An 18,844-nucleotide genomic window follows, 5' to 3' on the forward strand; every position below is an offset into this window, starting at 1 on the left:
TATTTGAATGTGTTGGGTACATACATCAAAATCAGGGAAAACTTAAGTCTAGGGCTATGAATGTATGTTTGTAAGGTTCACTAAAGGTGTAAAGGGCTTTAAAATATGGAATTCTGTTGAGAAAAGCTTTGTGGTCAATAGGGATGTCACTTTTAGAGAAAAGGAATTGTTCATGCAAAAGGAGAAGACTGCAATGGAGATACCAAAGTGTCCTACCACTAAAATTGAGGTGGAGGCACCTAAAGATAAGTACACTAGTTAGGATCCTCCTAATGATTCAGAAGATGAAAAGGAAACTACAGGAGAGCTAATAGAACATACTGAAGCTCAATCTAATTTGATTCAATACTCATTAGTAAGGGACATACAAAGAAGGGTGATTGTTCCTCCAGCTAGGTATACTGAAACAAAATATATGAACCTATTTTTAAATGCTACCATAACTCTAAATGACCAAGAACTAGCTAACTTTTAAGAGGCAGTAAGCTGCCTTGATGTTAGGAATTGGATTGAAGCTATGTGTGAAGAAATGCAATCACTAAGTGTCAATAACACTTGGACCCTAACTTTTCTTCCTAAAGGATGCAAGCCAATAGCATCTAATGGATCTATAAACTAAAGGAGGGCACTTCTAAAGCAAAAAAGCCTTGTGGCTAAGGGATTCACACAGAGGGAATATGTTGACTATTCTGAGATCTTTTCACCTATAATAAAGAAAACCTCAATCAGACTCTTGTTATCCCTAGTTGCTCAATATAACCTTGAATTAGACTAACTAGATGTAAATACAACTTTCCTATGTGGCCACCTAGATGAGATTAGATACATGGTTCAGCCAAAGGCTTTTGAAGAAAAGGGAAAGAAGGACCTCTACTGTCTTTTAAATAAGTTTATATATGGACTTAAGTAGTCTCCTAGATGCTGGTATAGAAGATTTAATGACTACGTTAAGAGTATTGTGTTTCAGAAAAGCACCTATGACATTTGTACTGTGAAGAAAAGAGTATTGTGATTAAGGGAATTAACTAAGTATAAGTTAAATTTTTAGTTAAAGAGAAAGAAAATTTCTAAGTGTTGAATAGATTTTCCTTGAGTGGCTTTGAGATAAGCCTTAACTAATGAAAATTTGGCTAAGTTTAAAGTCAAAAGAAGGCATGCGTTTGATGTTAATGCATGAGATGAGACTAAGTAGAGGTTTAAAGAAGTTAAGCATTGAAGCCAAGGGCAACCATGCGTAGAGATGGTGAGGTTTGGATGCAGGTTGGCCGAAGCATTGGCAAGAGGCATTGCCCAGAGTTGCTCACGTGTTAGACTGCGTGAGTGAGAGCGAAAAGAGTGAGAGAGCTAGAGCGCAAGGCGCTAAGCAGACGATCTTATAGCTTTGGGCAACGTTGAATGATGTGCTAGACGATCGTGTAGCTACGTGTGGTGCTAAATGATGTGAAGCGATGCGCTACATGATAGGGAATGACACTAAACGATCAGCGTAGGCGCTAGATGATAAGCGTAAAAGTTGGACGATAGCGCTAGACGATAACACTATATGATAGCGCTAAGCGATGAGTGGGCACTAGACAATAAGCTAAGCGCTAGACGATGTATTAGACGCAAACGCTGGTTGATGGCGTTACACGATAGGCAGATGCGTTAGACGATAAGGCGTCAACACTACATGATGGAGCTAAACGATAGGCATAGGAGCTATGCGATAGGCTATTCACGAGATCTTGAGAGCGAGATATCACTAAACGATTGAGCACATGATGCGACGTAAGTGCTATGCGATGGGACGCAGGCACTAGACGATTACAACGAGAGACAGCGAGAGGGTTGGTTGTTAAGCGATAGCGAGAGATTCATTAGACGATGGTGATGTATGATGAAGTGCAACAGTTGCACGATGGACTAAACAATGGAATGGTGTTGAGGCTTGTGTTATGCAAGGCTGATGAGCTCACCCAGAAAAATGGCTATACCAAGAGAAGGTTGAATCTTGAGTTAGTAGGAGCTAGACGAATAGAGTTTCATGCAAAGAGAGTCTTATGCATGAGGAATGCAACTTAAACAGATGAGCGGCATAAGAGTAGGTGAATGGCAAGGAAGAAGATGGTGGTAAAGCATGGTGCAAACATCCCAAAGTAGGAGGTGTCTTGCATTGAGGCTTAGTAAAGATGAGAAGGATCGGTTCCTTTAGCTTATAAATACCTCCACAGGATATCTCTTCAATCCATAACTCAAAATCATCTTCAAAGAACATAAGGAAGAGTGTTAGAAGATATATTTGGAAGAGATTATGCGTTGATCATGAAGGGCATGCATTGGTAGCAAGACCATGCGTTGGTCATGAAGTTCCAAGAGGAGGAGATGCTGTCAGACAGTGAAGACTGAAAGTAGCATCAACTTGGGACAAGAAGTTCTCCCAGAATACTCGTGCGTTTTGAGTGATTCCAAATCCACCTAAAATCTATGAGAGTCTAGTTTTCAAGGTTGGGCTGCCAGAAAAGAAGCTCCAAGGAATCTTGTTGTAGAATGAAGAAAAGGCAGAAGGGTCGAGCTGTCGGGTAGGCTTGGGTTGTTCTTTATAATTTAGAGATTACAGCGAAACCACGAGAATTTCTGAGTTATGATTTTAAGCTAAGCTTTCTGAGACATTTTAGAGCATGTTTGTAGAAGAAAGTATCTTGAAATAAGGCTTAGAACTATGAGTAATCTGAGATTGAAGTTGAATCCGGATTTTAGGGTTCAAAAAGGAGTCTGAGAAAATCAAGGAACTTCTAAGAGAGAAAGGTTCCTACCTTACCAAGGCGAGTGGTACTTTCCTTTAAGTCTTAAAACATACCTTTTAGAGTAAAATGTATATGCTTATGTTATGAATGTGTAATTAGCATGAGAATGAGATTATGTGATCAGGATGGTCAGGAGGTCAATAGATCTAGTTCCTGAGCCACGAGTTGAACCTCATGGAATGGTTAGGGGACTGAGAGGTCTAGTTCTTGAGCTTGGGGAAGAAACCTCGTATGGGATGGTCAGAGGGTCGGCAGGCCTAGCTTCTGAGCCCATAAGTGGGGAACTATGTGCACATAGGATATAAAGAGAACGCAAGAGAGTAAACATTTAAGATTAGTAATAGTTAACAATCTACCAGTGTAGGTAGAGTTGAAACCAGACTCATTCAAAAGCGGTGGTTTGAGTATCAACCTCGTATATATGATATGCTTGTTATTTATGAGTTAAAATAGACTCTAGAAGTTTCTTACCACTCACCAAGCTTTGTGAAGCTCATTCTGTTCTTTCATGTTTTTCTTCCCAGGTAGCGAAAGGTGGGGAGTTCTAAGGTGCTGCTAAGGTCAAAGTCTGCCACACCACAGTCACACTTCCGGGGATTTAGAGTTGTTGATGTAAACTTTGTAGTTAAGTCTTGGAGTTATATAAACATTACATTGTTGTAATAAAATGAGTTTAATTAATTAGTTGTTGTTTATCACCTTGACTTAAAGTTTACTGAGAGTAAAGAGGTTTAGATGGGAAGTAGGTGTCACAAAAGAGTGGTATCTGCGGTCCTTCACACCTCTCCTTGAGCTCAAGAGGCGGGCTCGGGATGGGGTGTGACATGTACCTATGTAAACTCAACTACCTATAAGAACAAGGTATACTTACTTCTCTATGTGGATGATATGTTGCTAGCTGAGAGTTTTAAATAAGATTTCAGTCATGTCAAAAATCTCCTAAAGAAAGAGTTTGATATGAAGGATATGAAGGAACTCTTATCAAAGAGAACCCATGAGCGGAAGCACAATCGATCCAAATTCATTGTGAAAGAATTACAAACATTCTCAAACATACAACCTAGTTATGTATTTCAGAACAAATTACGACATGCTTTCAAAGTTAAATACAAAGGGAACGAAAGACATACCTTTGAAGAACTCTTCTTCCAAAAATCTCTTGCTTTCGAGAATAACTTGGATAAAAAAATCTCATTCTCGCCCCGATCGTCTAGCTAATTGTCTAGTCAATTGTGAACAATCTTCTCCACGAACAAGTAACTTCTCGGACACCACCACTCAGTAACCTTGGAATTCTCAGAGTGAGAATCTAGGAGGTGTGGGCTCTGTTGGATTTGGTAGAGGGTTGGAGGAAACTATGATCGTACTATACGACCAAGCGAGTGGGAGAATGAACTGTCTATCGTATAGACTTTGTGTTCTTGATCGTTTATTAAATCTCAATAGGTACATAATCGTTTAGAAAAACAAGGTTTGATTTTTTACACGATCGTTTAGTGAATCTCTCTTGCCATGCGATCATTTAGTAAAATGCTACACGATCGTTTAGAGAATGGCACGTGTACACGATCGTTTAGGCAAACACTTGAAAGTTGTCATGTAGTCTTTCATTAGCTAAATGATTAGTAGTGTACTTAATGAAGCGATTCCTTACAAAATGAAAACCTTTTTCATTTTATCCTTCAGTTATGAGAACTGAATATAACCTCCCACTTCACGCACGGTTAAAGAAGAAACCGCCTATAATTATCGTATAATTGTTTTAAATTATAAGTAAATATAATAACTAACTTATCATATTATATTTATAACCTATAGTTTTAATATCACATCATATGTAACATTTAAACCATAGTCCTTTCCTTCTTTACTTGATATAAATCATATTTATATCAAATTTTTCTAATTGAAGTATCTCATATATCATATCAATTATATCATATATAACTGAACCAGTTTAATCATATCATATATAATCAAACTCCCTCTTGTCAATTTGAATACTTCAAACTGACCAAAAAACTGATTCTCAACTTGAATCCATTGAGTTACAAAAGGGACCTTGTGGACCTGTCTCTTGAAGCTCCAATGGTGCGTGAATAGCTGATTAAACTCTTTAATCACAAGATTTACCATCCGTTAACTGTCAGACACTCCACTAAAGACCGACAGCTGCACTCTTCTCACTATATATATATTTCTGTGTCCATCGGATATAACCAGTCAACAGTATGATAACCCTTCACAGATGCTCGTAAGTACAGCTGGGCCAATTTACCGCTTTGCCCCTATAGTTACATCTAACTTCTCAAGTACTACTAATTCCTCTAATGAACAATACATCATAGTCCTACTATGAGTGGACACCTCTTGGGCTTTGAGAAGATGTGTGGCGTCACATCCTTCAAGCCTTGGATTCAGCCCCTTAAAGGAACAATCTATCTACTTACCCCTGCTTCATGGAAGGAGTGAATTCCATCTTGTGTAGCTGAGTTCCTAGTTCTCTTATCAAATGAATCCTCAAAGTGGTAGGTTTGAGTCGACAATTTGGCCACCCACACCCATGTAAATCAAAGGACCGTCCTCATAAGCCGGAGTTCCCAACTTACTCAGAATTGAGGTCATGTTACCTATGGTCATCTTAGTGAAATGAAAGTCTATGTCATGAACGACATTATATAACGAGACTAAACACTTCATGGTCCAGTCTTATACAAACTCCTTTCTATAGGACACTCTCGCTTTCATATCTCCACATGAATGATCAGGATTAGATCATCTGTAGCACGTCACAACACTTATAACTATCTACAAAAAGGGTTATATCCGTAGTGTCACTAGGATAAGATTTCTCTCCTATATCCATATACTACAGACCATTTAGGTTATCACTTAAGGTATGATCCACTTGTATGTCTCCACATACATGCTTAAGTTACAACGACAACTAGTGATCTTAGTTTATTGGTTTATAGTAAATGCAGATAAAATATCTTATATTTCATAGACAACAGTGAAGAAAATATCACATACTATTACATCACAAGCATTTGTTCATACAGGTATTTATAAATTACAGGACCCTACGAGGGTTTAGGGCATCAACACCAAAAGGATATGGGTCAGTCTAAGAAGATCCTTGGGATTGAAATTAACAGAGACAGGGGTTCCTCTACACTTAGCATTAATCATACCAACTATTGTGAGAAAATCATTAGAAGATTCAACATGACTAATGCTAAGCCTATAACTATATCTATTGCTCATCATTTTGAACTATCCTCAGCTAATTCACCTAAAGAAACTGCCTTGAAACACTTAAATCAGATGCAATTGGTTCCCTATAGTCAGGCAGTAGGCAGCTTGATGTATTTATGATCTCTACTAGGCTTGATCTATCATATTGTGCAAGCCTAGTCAGTAGGTACATGTCAAACCCTGGAAGAAGACATTGGGAAGCTACCATATGGATACTTAGGTGAATAGATAGGAACACTCTCGTGGTGGTCTACGAACCGTTTGTGAGGATATTAGAGTTAATTTAGAGAAGTTTCAATGTCTACAAAGGTTGTATTCTTTTTCCGTTTTATTTGTTTGTATTGTATGCTTATCTTTGTAATTAACTTAATTATAGTACTTTAGATCCATTCTTCTTCCGCTACGCATGTATTCGTTCCATCATTAGGCTCCCCCTAGGTGTGAGACTCCCTCTCATGATAACTTAGGCTCCCTCTAAGTTGTAGTGTTAATGAAGAATATCTTAGACTCATTGTATCTTTCCTACTAAGAATAAAGTCCCTTTTACTAGATTAACTTAGGCTCCCTCTAAGTTTGAGAGTCCATTCTCAAATGAATCTCGTCATATAAGATGAGAGTAACTTGAAGTATGTCTCCAAGAAATTCAACTATTTCTTCTATTTGTGAATTCGATCGAGTACACACTATTGTATAACTCCATGGTGCTCTTAGAAAACAAAATGGCCAACCTAGCCAAAGGACAAATTTCTTTTAAATATGCACAACGAATATATGGAAGAGCAACCTTAACTTCCAAATCAATCGCAGACTGAAAAAAGAAAGGGATCGATAAATAATATTGCAGAAGGAAAAACTCAATAAGGAAAGTATTTTGCAGAATCAACAGTTCTGAAGAACATCCCTTTGCCAGAAACCCACCAAAGTAGAGACAATTCAGATAGTATGTGTGGAACTTAAATAACTATTGTCAAGCACATAATATCTTACATTATGTTTAAAAATTGCAGTAATAATAATAATAATAATAATAATAATAATAATTTAATGTATATTAGCATGATGCTATTTCCCTCCTCCCTTTCAAACCCAATTATTAGAAAGTGGGTAGAAATATTCAATGCCAATTCTACTATGGAAAGATAAATAGGAAAGTTAATTAGATTCAATATGCATAATTTTCCCCCAACCATAATAACTCTTCTGCGAAACTAATTAATCCTAATTTCCTTTTTAACATTAGAGGAAAAAAAAAAAGGAGTAGGAAAGACGGTTGATATAGTTTCCAATAAAATATCACTCATTAATTTAAATGTAAACATTTAACAATAAGATTACAATAGTAATTTTATAACAAAAGTAATTGACCTATAAAGAAATAAAAATCTCAGTTGTAAGATTATTTCTCTTTTAGGTTGTTGAATTTATATTATAAAAATGCAAAAGAAAAACAAAGTAGAAACAGAAAAAACCAGACATTTTAGAGAGAAAAAGATGGGTTTGAGTTCATCAGAAAATGGATATGTAATGTTCACTATTGTGTTACTTTGCATTTGTCAATCTTATGCCCAAAGTAAAGTGTTCAATATTATGCAATTTGGTGCCAAACCTGATCGAGTGACAGATAACAGCAAGGTAACACAAACCATTATTAAACAAAATATAAATATATTTCTCTCTTTTTGTAGTTTTTTTTTAAGAATAATTTTCATATATTATGTCCATAGCATATCTTTCATTTAGTTGATGATAATAAAGAAGATATGTATCCGAATGTGCTAAAAATACGAGGTTTGTGGTTCAAATTTCTCTATCCCAGATGTGCTAAAAAAAGATTGGATGTTTAATGTTGATTAATATTCTTACATTTGATTTTTGGTTTCCTACTTTCAAAATTAACTACATGAATAAAAATGATTTTAACAATAAATTCCAATCGACATTTAAAATTAGAGTAGTGTATCCTTAAGTTAGATAAGGATGGAAAAAATTAAGGTTTATTTTACTTATTTACATATTTTTTTGAAAATTATGGGTCGAGAATTTAACTTCCCATCTCAAAATTATTGTACATATTTGATACTAGTTTAAATATGTTCATTTTGGTAAAAAATGAGGTTATAAAAATTAGAATTTGGATTTTGACATATTTAATACTCAAAGGAGATTGATAAGCTTTAGTATTAGTCTTTCAAAATTAAATAATAGGAAAAATTTCGGTCGAAGTCTCGAAATATCGATAGAAGAAGAATTTTGATTTTTCCTCAATTTCTTGAAATTTCGACTTTTCAGTCAAATTTTTGTTCTTTGTTCTTTGTTTGTTTTTTTTCAAATGGAAGTTTTTTCTCATGTATCATAAAATTTTTTATCTTCAAGACACCATATATTTATTTTTCACTTTATTCAAATATTTTTTCATTAAATTTTTACATCATTTCACCTCAAAATTAAATTGATCCGAGTTTTGTTTCTTTTACCATCCAAAGCTTTCTTTTTCAATAAACAAAATTGAGAAAAAACATATATATTTATTTTTAACTTCATTCAAATCTTTTCATTGAACTTTCACATCATTTCATTTCAAAATTGAATTCACTTAAGTTTTTGTTTCTTTTACCAAAAGCTTTCATTTCCAAGAAATAAAAATTGAGAAAAATAATATATTTGTTTGTATTTCACCTCAAAATTATAGTCTAATTCAACAAAATTCAAAGTTTCGTTAACTAATTATAACAATTTCCATCCATTTCAATAAAATTTCTCGAAATTTTAGTCGGCATCAATATTTCTATTACATCTTTATAAAATCGGAACCTCGATATGTCTATAGACATCGATATTTCGAAACTTGCTTATGTTACTCTTTTTCTTCCTAAACTTTGAAGGTGGAGTGTAATAAGTTACTAAAATTTAAAATATAGTTATAAATAAAGTTTCTTGAATTTTTTTTTTCCGAGAAAGTTTCTGAATTTTAGTTATAATTATATGTCCACACGTGGGTTTATATGTTAATGTGAATGTGAAAAGAATATTTATAAAATCTTAAAAATAAAAAAAATCATATAAGATATTTATATATTAATATATAAGGATTTCACCTAATGAAAGCGCGTGTATATATATATGAGTTTTATTCGATATACTTTTATATTTTATTGATTTCTTATGATACAATGGAAAATGTTGATTCACCTGTGAATGTCAAACTCATGAACCATATAGAAAGATCATTGAAAATGTGTGTTGACATGTTACTGAAAATTTAATATAATATATATCACGTGATATATTTTCAAAATTTGAAAAGTATCTCAAATATGTCAAAGATTTATTGGACACAATACTAAAAGTTCATATATTTATAGAATATTTCTAAAATTTGAGGAAGCTATTAAATACAATCTCAAGATTTATTAAAGATCGATTACACATAACCTTAGTGGCTGGTCTGGTTTATGGAAATAAAAGGTGAGAACAAGAAATGATATTTTATTACATATTTGATACAAGTATTTAACCTTGAGAATGAGAATATCTTATTTCAAAGCATTTCATATTCATATCCATGGAGATTTGTCATAACCACTCAAATAGATGAGTTTTCTCCATTTCCAATAGTTTTCTCTCTCTTACTTTTTATTTTTTTATTTTATTTGGCTAATTTATTTAATTTATATAAACATGTTTAAATTGACATATATAATTAATTTTATTAATAATAATGCTAATATAATAATTTAATTTATTATTATAAATCAATATGAAAAACCATTATCTTTTAAAAAATATGAATAATCATAATTATATTTGCTTAAATTCCTTTTTATTGGTACTATATATTAACATCATAAATTATTTATTAAAATTATTAATTAGTCTTTAAAAAATATTAGTTTGTTAACTAATAATAAAATAAGCTAATTTTTTTCAATTACATAATCTTGAACACTTGTAATTCTCGTTTTAATCTATAATCATAGTTATTGTTCTAAAATTAAAAACATTGTTTGATGATCAATCAATTAGTTTATATCAACTTCTTTTGTATATATATAAGACTTATAATTGACATTTAACAATCAGTTAATTAACTTTTCGATTAACAAAACTACAGAAAAAAAGAAAAAAGATATTTGATTACTAATAATTTTTTAATAAAAATTGATATATAAATGTGCAATATAAAAAGTTTAATTGATAATAAATATATTAAACTTGAGGATTAGTGGATAAATTTAGTTGAATTTTAATGGCTTAAAATTTATTTAATAACTTAATTTAATAAAAATAAATTAACAAATGAAAATTAATTATTGAAATTAATTTTTTTTTATTTTATACCTTATAATTGCATAAAAAATATAACACATTCCCGGACATCCAATGTTTTCATTCTCATGCATAACCAAACATAATTATCTTTCATTTCCAGACATCTTATTATCAGATATCATATTCGGCATCCTTTATTCTGGACAATCTTAATCCAAACCGCTCCTAAATATTTAACGTAGGAACAAAACATGGAAATAATTAGAGGTGGTTTATGAGTATTTGATTTGTAGGCTTTGAGTATGGCATGGAACGCAGCATGTGCAAATAATGGAGGTGGTCTGGTTTTAGTACCAGCAATTGGGAGGTTCTTGGTTTTGCCATTGTTGCTTCAAGGTCCTTGCAATGGCTTCATTCAATTGCAGATCGATGGCGATCTTTTGGCTTCCCCCGATAAGGCTTTCGTTTCCGGTTACTATTGGCTCCAAATCCATCAAGTCAACAACTTAGCCATCCATGGTCTAGGCCGCTTGGTCGGCCGAGGTCAAACTGCTTGGCCTTACAACACTTGCTCTACAGACGCATCATGCACTAGGCTTCCTATCGTAAGTCTATTAATTAACATTTCTCATATATACCTTTTACATGCACTCCCAAACATATTTGGTTTAACATAAATATTTGACGATTACACATGTAGAATTTGATACTCCAATCAGTCAACATTGCAAGGATCAGGAACATAAAATCCTTTCATAGCAAATCTTTCCATTTCGCATTGAATGGGTGCAACGACGTCTTGTTTGATAACGTTACAGTGATTGCACCATCAGATAGTCCCAACACGGACGGAATCCATATTTCCATGTCTACAGGTATCACCATTCAAAACTCGTTGATTGCCACTGGAGATGATTGCATCTCCTTGGGTCCTGGAAGCCATACCGTTAACATAACCAATGTCCATTGCGGTCCTGGCCATGGAATAAGCATTGGTAGTCTCGGAAGATATCCGAATGAATCAGATGTTTCTGGAATCACAGTGAGAGACACCAAGTTCTATGGCACAATGAATGGTGTCAGGATCAAAACATGGTCGTCATCGTATCAAAGTGTGCTTAGCAACGTCGCGTTTTTGAATCTCGAAATGCATAATGTCAATAATCCTATTGTCATCGACCAAAACTATTGCCCCCACAATGCTTGCCAACAAACCAAAGTGGTATATATATATATATGAATCCCTTGAAAGTTATTTGATTATTAACCAAAGTTGATTCTCTAAAGAAAAATGTGTGTGGTTGCAGAGTGAATCAAGGGTACAAATTAAAGATGTCAAGTATGAAGATATAAGAGGAAGTTCAAGCATCCAAGCAGCGGTAACTTTCAATTGCAGCCAAGTTGCTCCATGCCAAGGGATAGTGCTACAAAACATTAACCTGACCTTCAATGGCACTGGCTCCTCCACTTCCATTTGTCAAAATGTTAGGGGTTCTTCTTTTGGCCCTCAATTGCCTCCTTGTTGTTTTTAATTAATAGTCTTTCTTTCTTTCCACACTTATGAAAATGAAGCCATCACATTGTGTCTGTCTCATCCATATATTCATTGTATGAGAGATGCTTCTATCTTTACATCTAACATAAAAAAAAAAAAAAAAAAAAAACTCTCTATGTAGTACACTCATCTCATGTACAAGATAATCTTGTACTATGAGGTCATCCAAATTCAGAATGAAGTACATCTAACATAAAAAAAAAAAAAAAAAAAAAACACCTATTAGGCCGCATACATTGTGGTAGTTTTTCTGAATAATTCTTTCCATTTAAGAAATTTCGTATTTATTTTTAGCATGTGATGATATTTGAGACAAATTCTCAGGCTTTTTATTGCCATGGTCTCGGTATATTTAATTTGTCAAGTATTTCCACTCAAAATGCCTTTTGAAATAGTTTCCTCATGTATTTTAAAGAGCTTTTATTAAAAGAGTTTAAAATGAGTTATAATTACTCACTAATTTATTATGTTATATAAATTATTATTAATTAAATCGTAAATACATGTTTAGTGTTAAAAATTTATATAATTATTATTTGAGATAATTGTTTTAAATAGTAAAATTTTTGAAAATATTTTCAAGTATAGCAAAAAGATACCATCTATCAGTCATAGACCATGATAGACTGCAATAGACTTCTACGATAGACTGCCATAGACTTCTATCACTCAATGCGATAGAAGTCTATTGCAGTCTATCTAATAGACATTGACATTTTATTATATTAGTAAATAAGTTGGCCCATTTCTCTTTGTTTCAAAGCAACCCTTATTATTTTATAATATCATATAAATTATAGTATATTATATTATATATTTTTAATTTAATAAAAATTAATTGAGTTTATAACATGAAATACTATATTTATTATAAATTTTACATTTTTAAATATAAATATGTATTTTGAAATTTCAAATATAGATATGGATACAATAAAAACTAGAGGTGATAGTCGCTTCAATTTTATCAGTTTTGGAGCCAACTAAGAATCAACCAAACTGATCGATTTTATAAAAAAGGAATCAAACCAATGTTTAATAAAGAACAAAACCAATAGATTGGGTTTTATTCGATGCGGTTTATTATTGGTTTGATACTATTGGTTCTTAATTTATTTTGTTCCATTTTTTATTTTTGCTTTGGTTTTGGATGAGTCTTTAATTTTTGCTATTTTCAAATGAAGCTATTTCTTTTTTTATAGATTGAAATTTGACATTTTTGTTTTTTTTTTTTGTTCTGAACATTTTTTTAAATAACAAACATACGTATACTATAATAATTATACCTGCACTATAATAATTAATCTTTTTTACCTCAACAACAAATATGCATGCACCATATAATTAAAATACTAATATGCACCTAGGGTAGAATTTAGTTTTAGGGTACATATGCCTTCGGTAATTTTGTTCGGTTTTGATTAGTTTTTCCAATAAAAACTGTTCTTAATCTATAATTCTTCTTCAAATACAAATTAAGATATCTAATTTTATACTAAAAAAGTAAACCACATTTGGTTGTTCAATTTTTGGATTTTTTTAACTCAATAGGAACATAGAAAAACACATTTTTTAAACATATTTTCACTGAAGAACTTGGTGAATCTACGAAAACATAAAACATAATAGAACTAGTTTTGCCTAACAACAAATTAAGTTAGGTACACTAAAAATGTTTCCTTTTCTAATAAAACATATCTTCTCCCCCACATGATTTTTGATATCTAATACTACCCTTTTTAGCGCCTTTTAAGACATACCATAATCCATGAATGTTATGAAGTAGGAATGCCACTCTTCTAGAAGTCTTAACAGTAGACCAATTTTGAATAGCTCAATAACTTGAGTCACATATATCCTTAATTAAGAGATTAAATGCTCAAATATATCCACGTACATTGTTCAACAAAAAGAAAGTATGTAATGATGCGATAAAAAGAAAATTATAACTACACACAATTCATGAATATGTTGTAAACCAACTATGAAATTGTAGATAAGTACAAACTACCATTTCAAAAGTCAATAGTCTCATTTCCACTCTCACAATTGTGAGGAACGCATGAAAAAAAGTTAATATGATATTTCGGTTAAAAAATTAAAGTTGATGTCGTTGTAAAAACGAAACTCACTTTTTTTTTTAATTAAACCCTTCAATTTTTCATGCAACGTTCCTACCAGTCAATAATACACCTTATTTCTCAAGAGGATTTTCAACCACTTAAATTTGTAATGGAGTTTAGGGTTTAATTCTACATTCTTTTTCAGCAAGAGATCAGAGATACAAAAGAAACTTAAGGAAAGTAAAAGGTTGATTTTATTAATCTCCCAACGCCACGGTTTATCAATAAAATCATTATAGAGATTTTCTAACAAAATAAATTGACCTATAAAAAAATAAAAAACTCAGTTTTGAGAATTTTTCCATTTTTGGTTGTTAAAATCCCGATATAAAAATGAAAAAAGAGAGAGAGAGAGAGAGAGAGAGCAAAAATTAGCCATCTTTGAGAAAGGAACAAAAAAAAAAAAAAGGAAAAAATGGGTTTGAGTTATTTATCAAATGGATGTGTAGTGTCCATTATGATATTACTTTGCATTTGTAAATATTGTAATGCCCAACATAAAGTGTTCAATATCATGCAAAATAAAACCAAAATACTTTAAAAATCAATTCAAATAACTTTTTTTTTTTTTTTTAAAGTTTTGAATATTTATTTATATGATATATCTTGTACTAATTTCTAAAATAAATGACAATAAAAATTCTTTTTAGGGATAGTTTGGTAACATTTTTGTTTCTTTCATATATAATCACTTCTCATTCGTTTCTATTCTTTTCTAAGTATTGTCGTCTCCAAAATGATGTAATAAAGTTTTGGAAGCTATAAATTATGAAAGTCGAGGCTTTTGATAACCATTTGATATTTTTCATAATTATATTTATTTTCTTATAATTTCTATATAATGGGTTTCATCTTTTTCTACAGAAACATTGAGCAATCAAAAATAAAAACTACTGCTTGAAAAGTATTTTTTTTCCTATATCTGGTTTGATTACCATGTAGTTTTTTAGTTTTAAATTTGGAAAATTATATGCTCATTTTTCTTACCATTTATTACAATATATTTTCACCTTCCCTAAGAAAACACATACATTCATAGACAAATTCTAAAAAAAAATAAATAAATAAAAAATTTAAAACTACCTTTTAAATTTTTAAAACTTAGACATGTATTTTAAAAGTTATTCTTGTAAAGTAGATTAAAAAAAATAAATAAATTATAGGTAGAATTAAATCTATAAACTAATATTCAAAAATGAAAATAAAAAAAATTAAATATTTTTCAAACAAGGTCGTAGTTTCAAACCTAATAGTAATCGTTGTTTGTAAGCATAATTTTTTAATAAATATCTAATTGTAAATTTAATGTAAAAAAAAAAAAAAAGGAAATATTTAGATACATAATGCATCTATCTTTGTGTATACCAAATTGTCCAATCATTATTTGTCACATGATAAATTCACTTTACTTACTTTTTAAAGTATATAATTCTTTTTGTTTGTGTGTGATGAGAATGTGATGCACAAAAATGGATGCATCTAGAGATGCACTCAAGTATTGCTCAGACAAAAAAGAGGAAACGATTACCATGCAAATATGCTTAGATATGTTTAATTTACAAGTTGATAAAGAAACAAAAAAATAAAATAAAATAAAACTGATATAGTGTTTGTACTATCAACCTCAACGTCAGAACTCAAGAGGTTCAATTCCCCTAATCTACATATTGTCAAGGGTTAATAATTAAGTGTATAGCAACATTATTAAAGAATTGCAAATATAGCAAAATTTATTATGGATAAACCCCTATTAGCGATATAGTATAATATGTTAGATGATTTAAGATATTAGAGTTTGATAACTGAATCTAATTTTTTCTATATTTACAAATTAGACTTATAATTAATTAGTTGATTGGTAATTTAAGATATTAGTGTCTAATAGCAAATCTAAATTTTGCAATATTTGATTTATTTATTTATTTTGCATTGTACTATATCCACTAGTACTTTAAACTGGATTGTTGTATTTACAACTACCTTTTATATATTTTATATTAAAAATAAGAGCATTATCAAAAGAGATCTTATTTCTTTCATCATCCAAGTCATGTGTCAATATATACTAGGCACTCATGATACATCGTGTACTTTTGTTTTCACTTTTTTAGTTTGAAAATTAAACTTATAATTAATCAGTTGATTTGTTTGTATAATATAGGCATTAAGTAGCACATGGAGTGAAGCTTGTGAAAATAGTGGAGGTGATGCGGTTTTAATACCAACACAAAGGAGGTTCTTAGTTTTTCCTTTGTTGCTTCAAGGTCCATGCCATAGCTTCATTCGTATACAGCTTAATGCTGAATTGTTGGCTCTCGCCGATAGGCATTTTTCCACTGAAAACTACTAGCTTAATATCAATCAAGTCAACAACTTGTTCATCCGTAGTTTGGGTCGCTTGAACAGCTACAGTTCTACTGCTTGGCCATACTACTGTTCTAATCGTCTCGTCGTAAGTTCATGTTTTCTTTTCTTTCTCACTAACAATAAACCTAATATTACATTTACTATATGTTTTGGGTGAACAATGAACGTAATAATAATCTATTACATTTATATATTTAATTTTTTCATTATTTTAAAAAAGTTATTTGCTATGTTGACAATGAAAACTTTTTTATGATCTCATCCCCTAATTTAAACACAACTCCAAAACATACTCGTCAAAATATGATTATTTTATATTATTTTATGTAGTTTATGAAACTCAATAATATCAACACTACAAATATCAAGAACATAAGCTCCTACAATAGAAAACTCTTCCATTTCATTGTAAAGGGATGTTGTGACATCACGTTTGATCATATTACAGTGATAGCTCTAGTAGACGTCCCAACACAAATGGAATCCACATTTCATCATCAAGCGATGTGTGTGTGTGTGTGTGCGTGTGTGTACGTGCGTGCGTGCATGCGTGTGTGTGGGTGTTGCATGCATGCGTGTTTGTGTGTGTATGCATGTATATGTGTGCGTGCGTGCGTGTTTGTGCATGTCTGTGCGTGTGTGTGTGTCTGGTTGTGTGTTTGTCTGTACGTGTGTACGTGTGTGTGTATGCGTGCGTATGTGCGTGTATGCATTTGTACTGTTTGCATGTGTGCGTGTCTGTATGTGTGTGCGTGCATGCGGGTGTGTACGTGTGCATGTGTATGTGTGTGTTTGTCTATCTATGTGTGTGTCTATGCGTGTCTACATGTTTGTGTGTCTGTGCGTGTGTGTGGGTGTTTACGAGCGTGTGCGTGTGCGTGTGCGTGTACGTGTGTATGTGTTTGTGTCACACCCCACCCAGACTACTCTTTGAGCCTAGAAGAGGATATGACTGCAGCAGTTATCAACCCTTTTGTTGACACTTACTGCCTAATAACTCTAGTGGAAATAACTCTGATACCAACAACTCATAGACAACGGATGCCTCTTAGGCCAAATACATTAAGTTTAAACACACAACATATTTAGAGAGATTACATTACTAGTTTCACAAGTCCTGATGCCCAAAACCTTGGTCCCTATATGAACAACTGTAACATGTGTACAATATTTACAATAACCACCTAACAGATGGGTTACAATATCTTTTTCCTTTAGTGACAGAGCAGATGCATAGCTACCTCTTGAGGATTTGACCGCTACCTAGGAGAAAGGAAAACATTTGAAAACGGGGTGAGCTTGCTAGCCCAGTTAGTGACTTAAGAAAAAAAATTGATTCTCATGCAAAAGTCTCAATAAAAAGATTAAACTGAAATATAAATTTCTACAGTAACTTTGTACTGCAGTATAAAAATTTTCCAAGCATAAAGCATATAAATCTATTTTTATCAGAAAACATAAAAATTGTTCCTTAGTTGAGAATAACCTTGCTGTGGTTAAATCCCAACGTCGACTGCTAGTCAATAGAGAACCCTTTTGCTCAATCTCTGACTTTAACTACCTATGTGCACGTGGCAATACTAAGTACCATCATACCTTAGGTACTTTTGCTCAGATACCTTCTCAAAACTTGTCCTTCAGTATCGAGCTGCTCGGATACCTTCTCAAATGTCCTTTGGTATCGAATTTCAAGTAAAACTAGTCATACAATGTCTTTCTCTTTAAAGCATGTAAAGCAACATAGAAAACATATCTTTAAAGATACTAACGCATGCTTGGTGTATTTAAACACACATAAATAGTTTTTCAATAAACTTTCATACATAGCATGCGTTTAAAACATAACTCATGGTTTGCTTGAAAATTACTTTGTAAAACTAGCTAGCATGAGAATAATCTTTCTTTAAAACATGGTTTCTTTAAAACATTGTAAACATTTAGTCACTCACAACTTTTAGAACTATTCCTCAAGAGTCGATATGCTTCTATTATTGGTGTCAATCCTGTGGACACAAAAGTATATATTAGCTACTAGCATAAGTCTCCCTTTTGAGACTAACCCTTAAGTAAGCTTTGTGTTTAGCCTTCCTCTTGAAGACTTTCACAACAACCCACCTTGCTGTAGGTTTAGACACTTAGGAATTTCTTTGAGATTTGGCTCATGCAAAGATTCCAACCGCTCTTTACAAACACAACACCACTTATGCAACCAACACTTTTCTCTCTAAGTGTTCTTACAATTGCATATGGTCGTCCTCATGGCTGTTTATGTGTCCAAGACTCCACTGCATGCTCTCCTTGGCCTACATAGTAGGTTCAACGCATGGAAAAGCTTAGCCCTTAGTCTGTCGTTTCCTTCGAGCTGTTAGCTTACTCAACTCAATCAGCTGCCTGCTTGTTCATAAAATTCTAGATTTATCTTACGAAATTAATAACTTGAATTCAAAAGCTCATCTCAAGAAATTTCCTTCTACAAACTTGTTAAT

At 32.2% G+C, this 18,844-nt stretch overlaps 1 protein-coding gene across 1 annotated transcript; it reads left to right on the forward strand.

The window, feature by feature from the left end:
- The first annotated feature begins 1,866 nt into the window (after positions 1 to 1,866).
- Positions 1,867 to 16,341, forward strand: LOC120090562 (exopolygalacturonase-like). The gene is made up of 6 exons (XM_039048289.1): positions 1,867 to 1,997; positions 2,911 to 3,025; positions 10,607 to 10,918; positions 11,014 to 11,535; positions 11,621 to 11,692; positions 16,153 to 16,341. The coding sequence occupies exons 1-6, from the start codon at positions 1,867 to 1,869 to the stop codon at positions 16,339 to 16,341; spliced, it is 1,341 nt and encodes a 446-aa protein (XP_038904217.1).
- The last annotated feature ends 2,503 nt before the right edge of the window (positions 16,342 to 18,844 follow it).

This window comes from Benincasa hispida, chromosome 11 (assembly GCF_009727055.1).
Source record: "Benincasa hispida cultivar B227 chromosome 11, ASM972705v1, whole genome shotgun sequence".
In the NCBI taxonomy this organism is placed as follows: domain Eukaryota; kingdom Viridiplantae; phylum Streptophyta; class Magnoliopsida; order Cucurbitales; family Cucurbitaceae; genus Benincasa; species Benincasa hispida.

Bases quoted from the DNA above. Each gene is read 5' to 3' on its own strand.
- LOC120090562 (XM_039048289.1), top strand. From the start codon at position 1,867: ATGGTGATGTATGATGAAGTGCAACAGTTGCACGATGGACTAAACAAT. The intron at 10,919-11,013 runs GTAAGTCTATTA...TTACACATGTAG, and splicing joins CATGCACTAGGCTTCCTATC to AATTTGATACTCCAATCAGT. The intron at 11,693-16,152 runs GTAACTTTCAAT...TGTATAATATAG, and splicing joins GTTCAAGCATCCAAGCAGCG to GCATTAAGTAGCACATGGAG.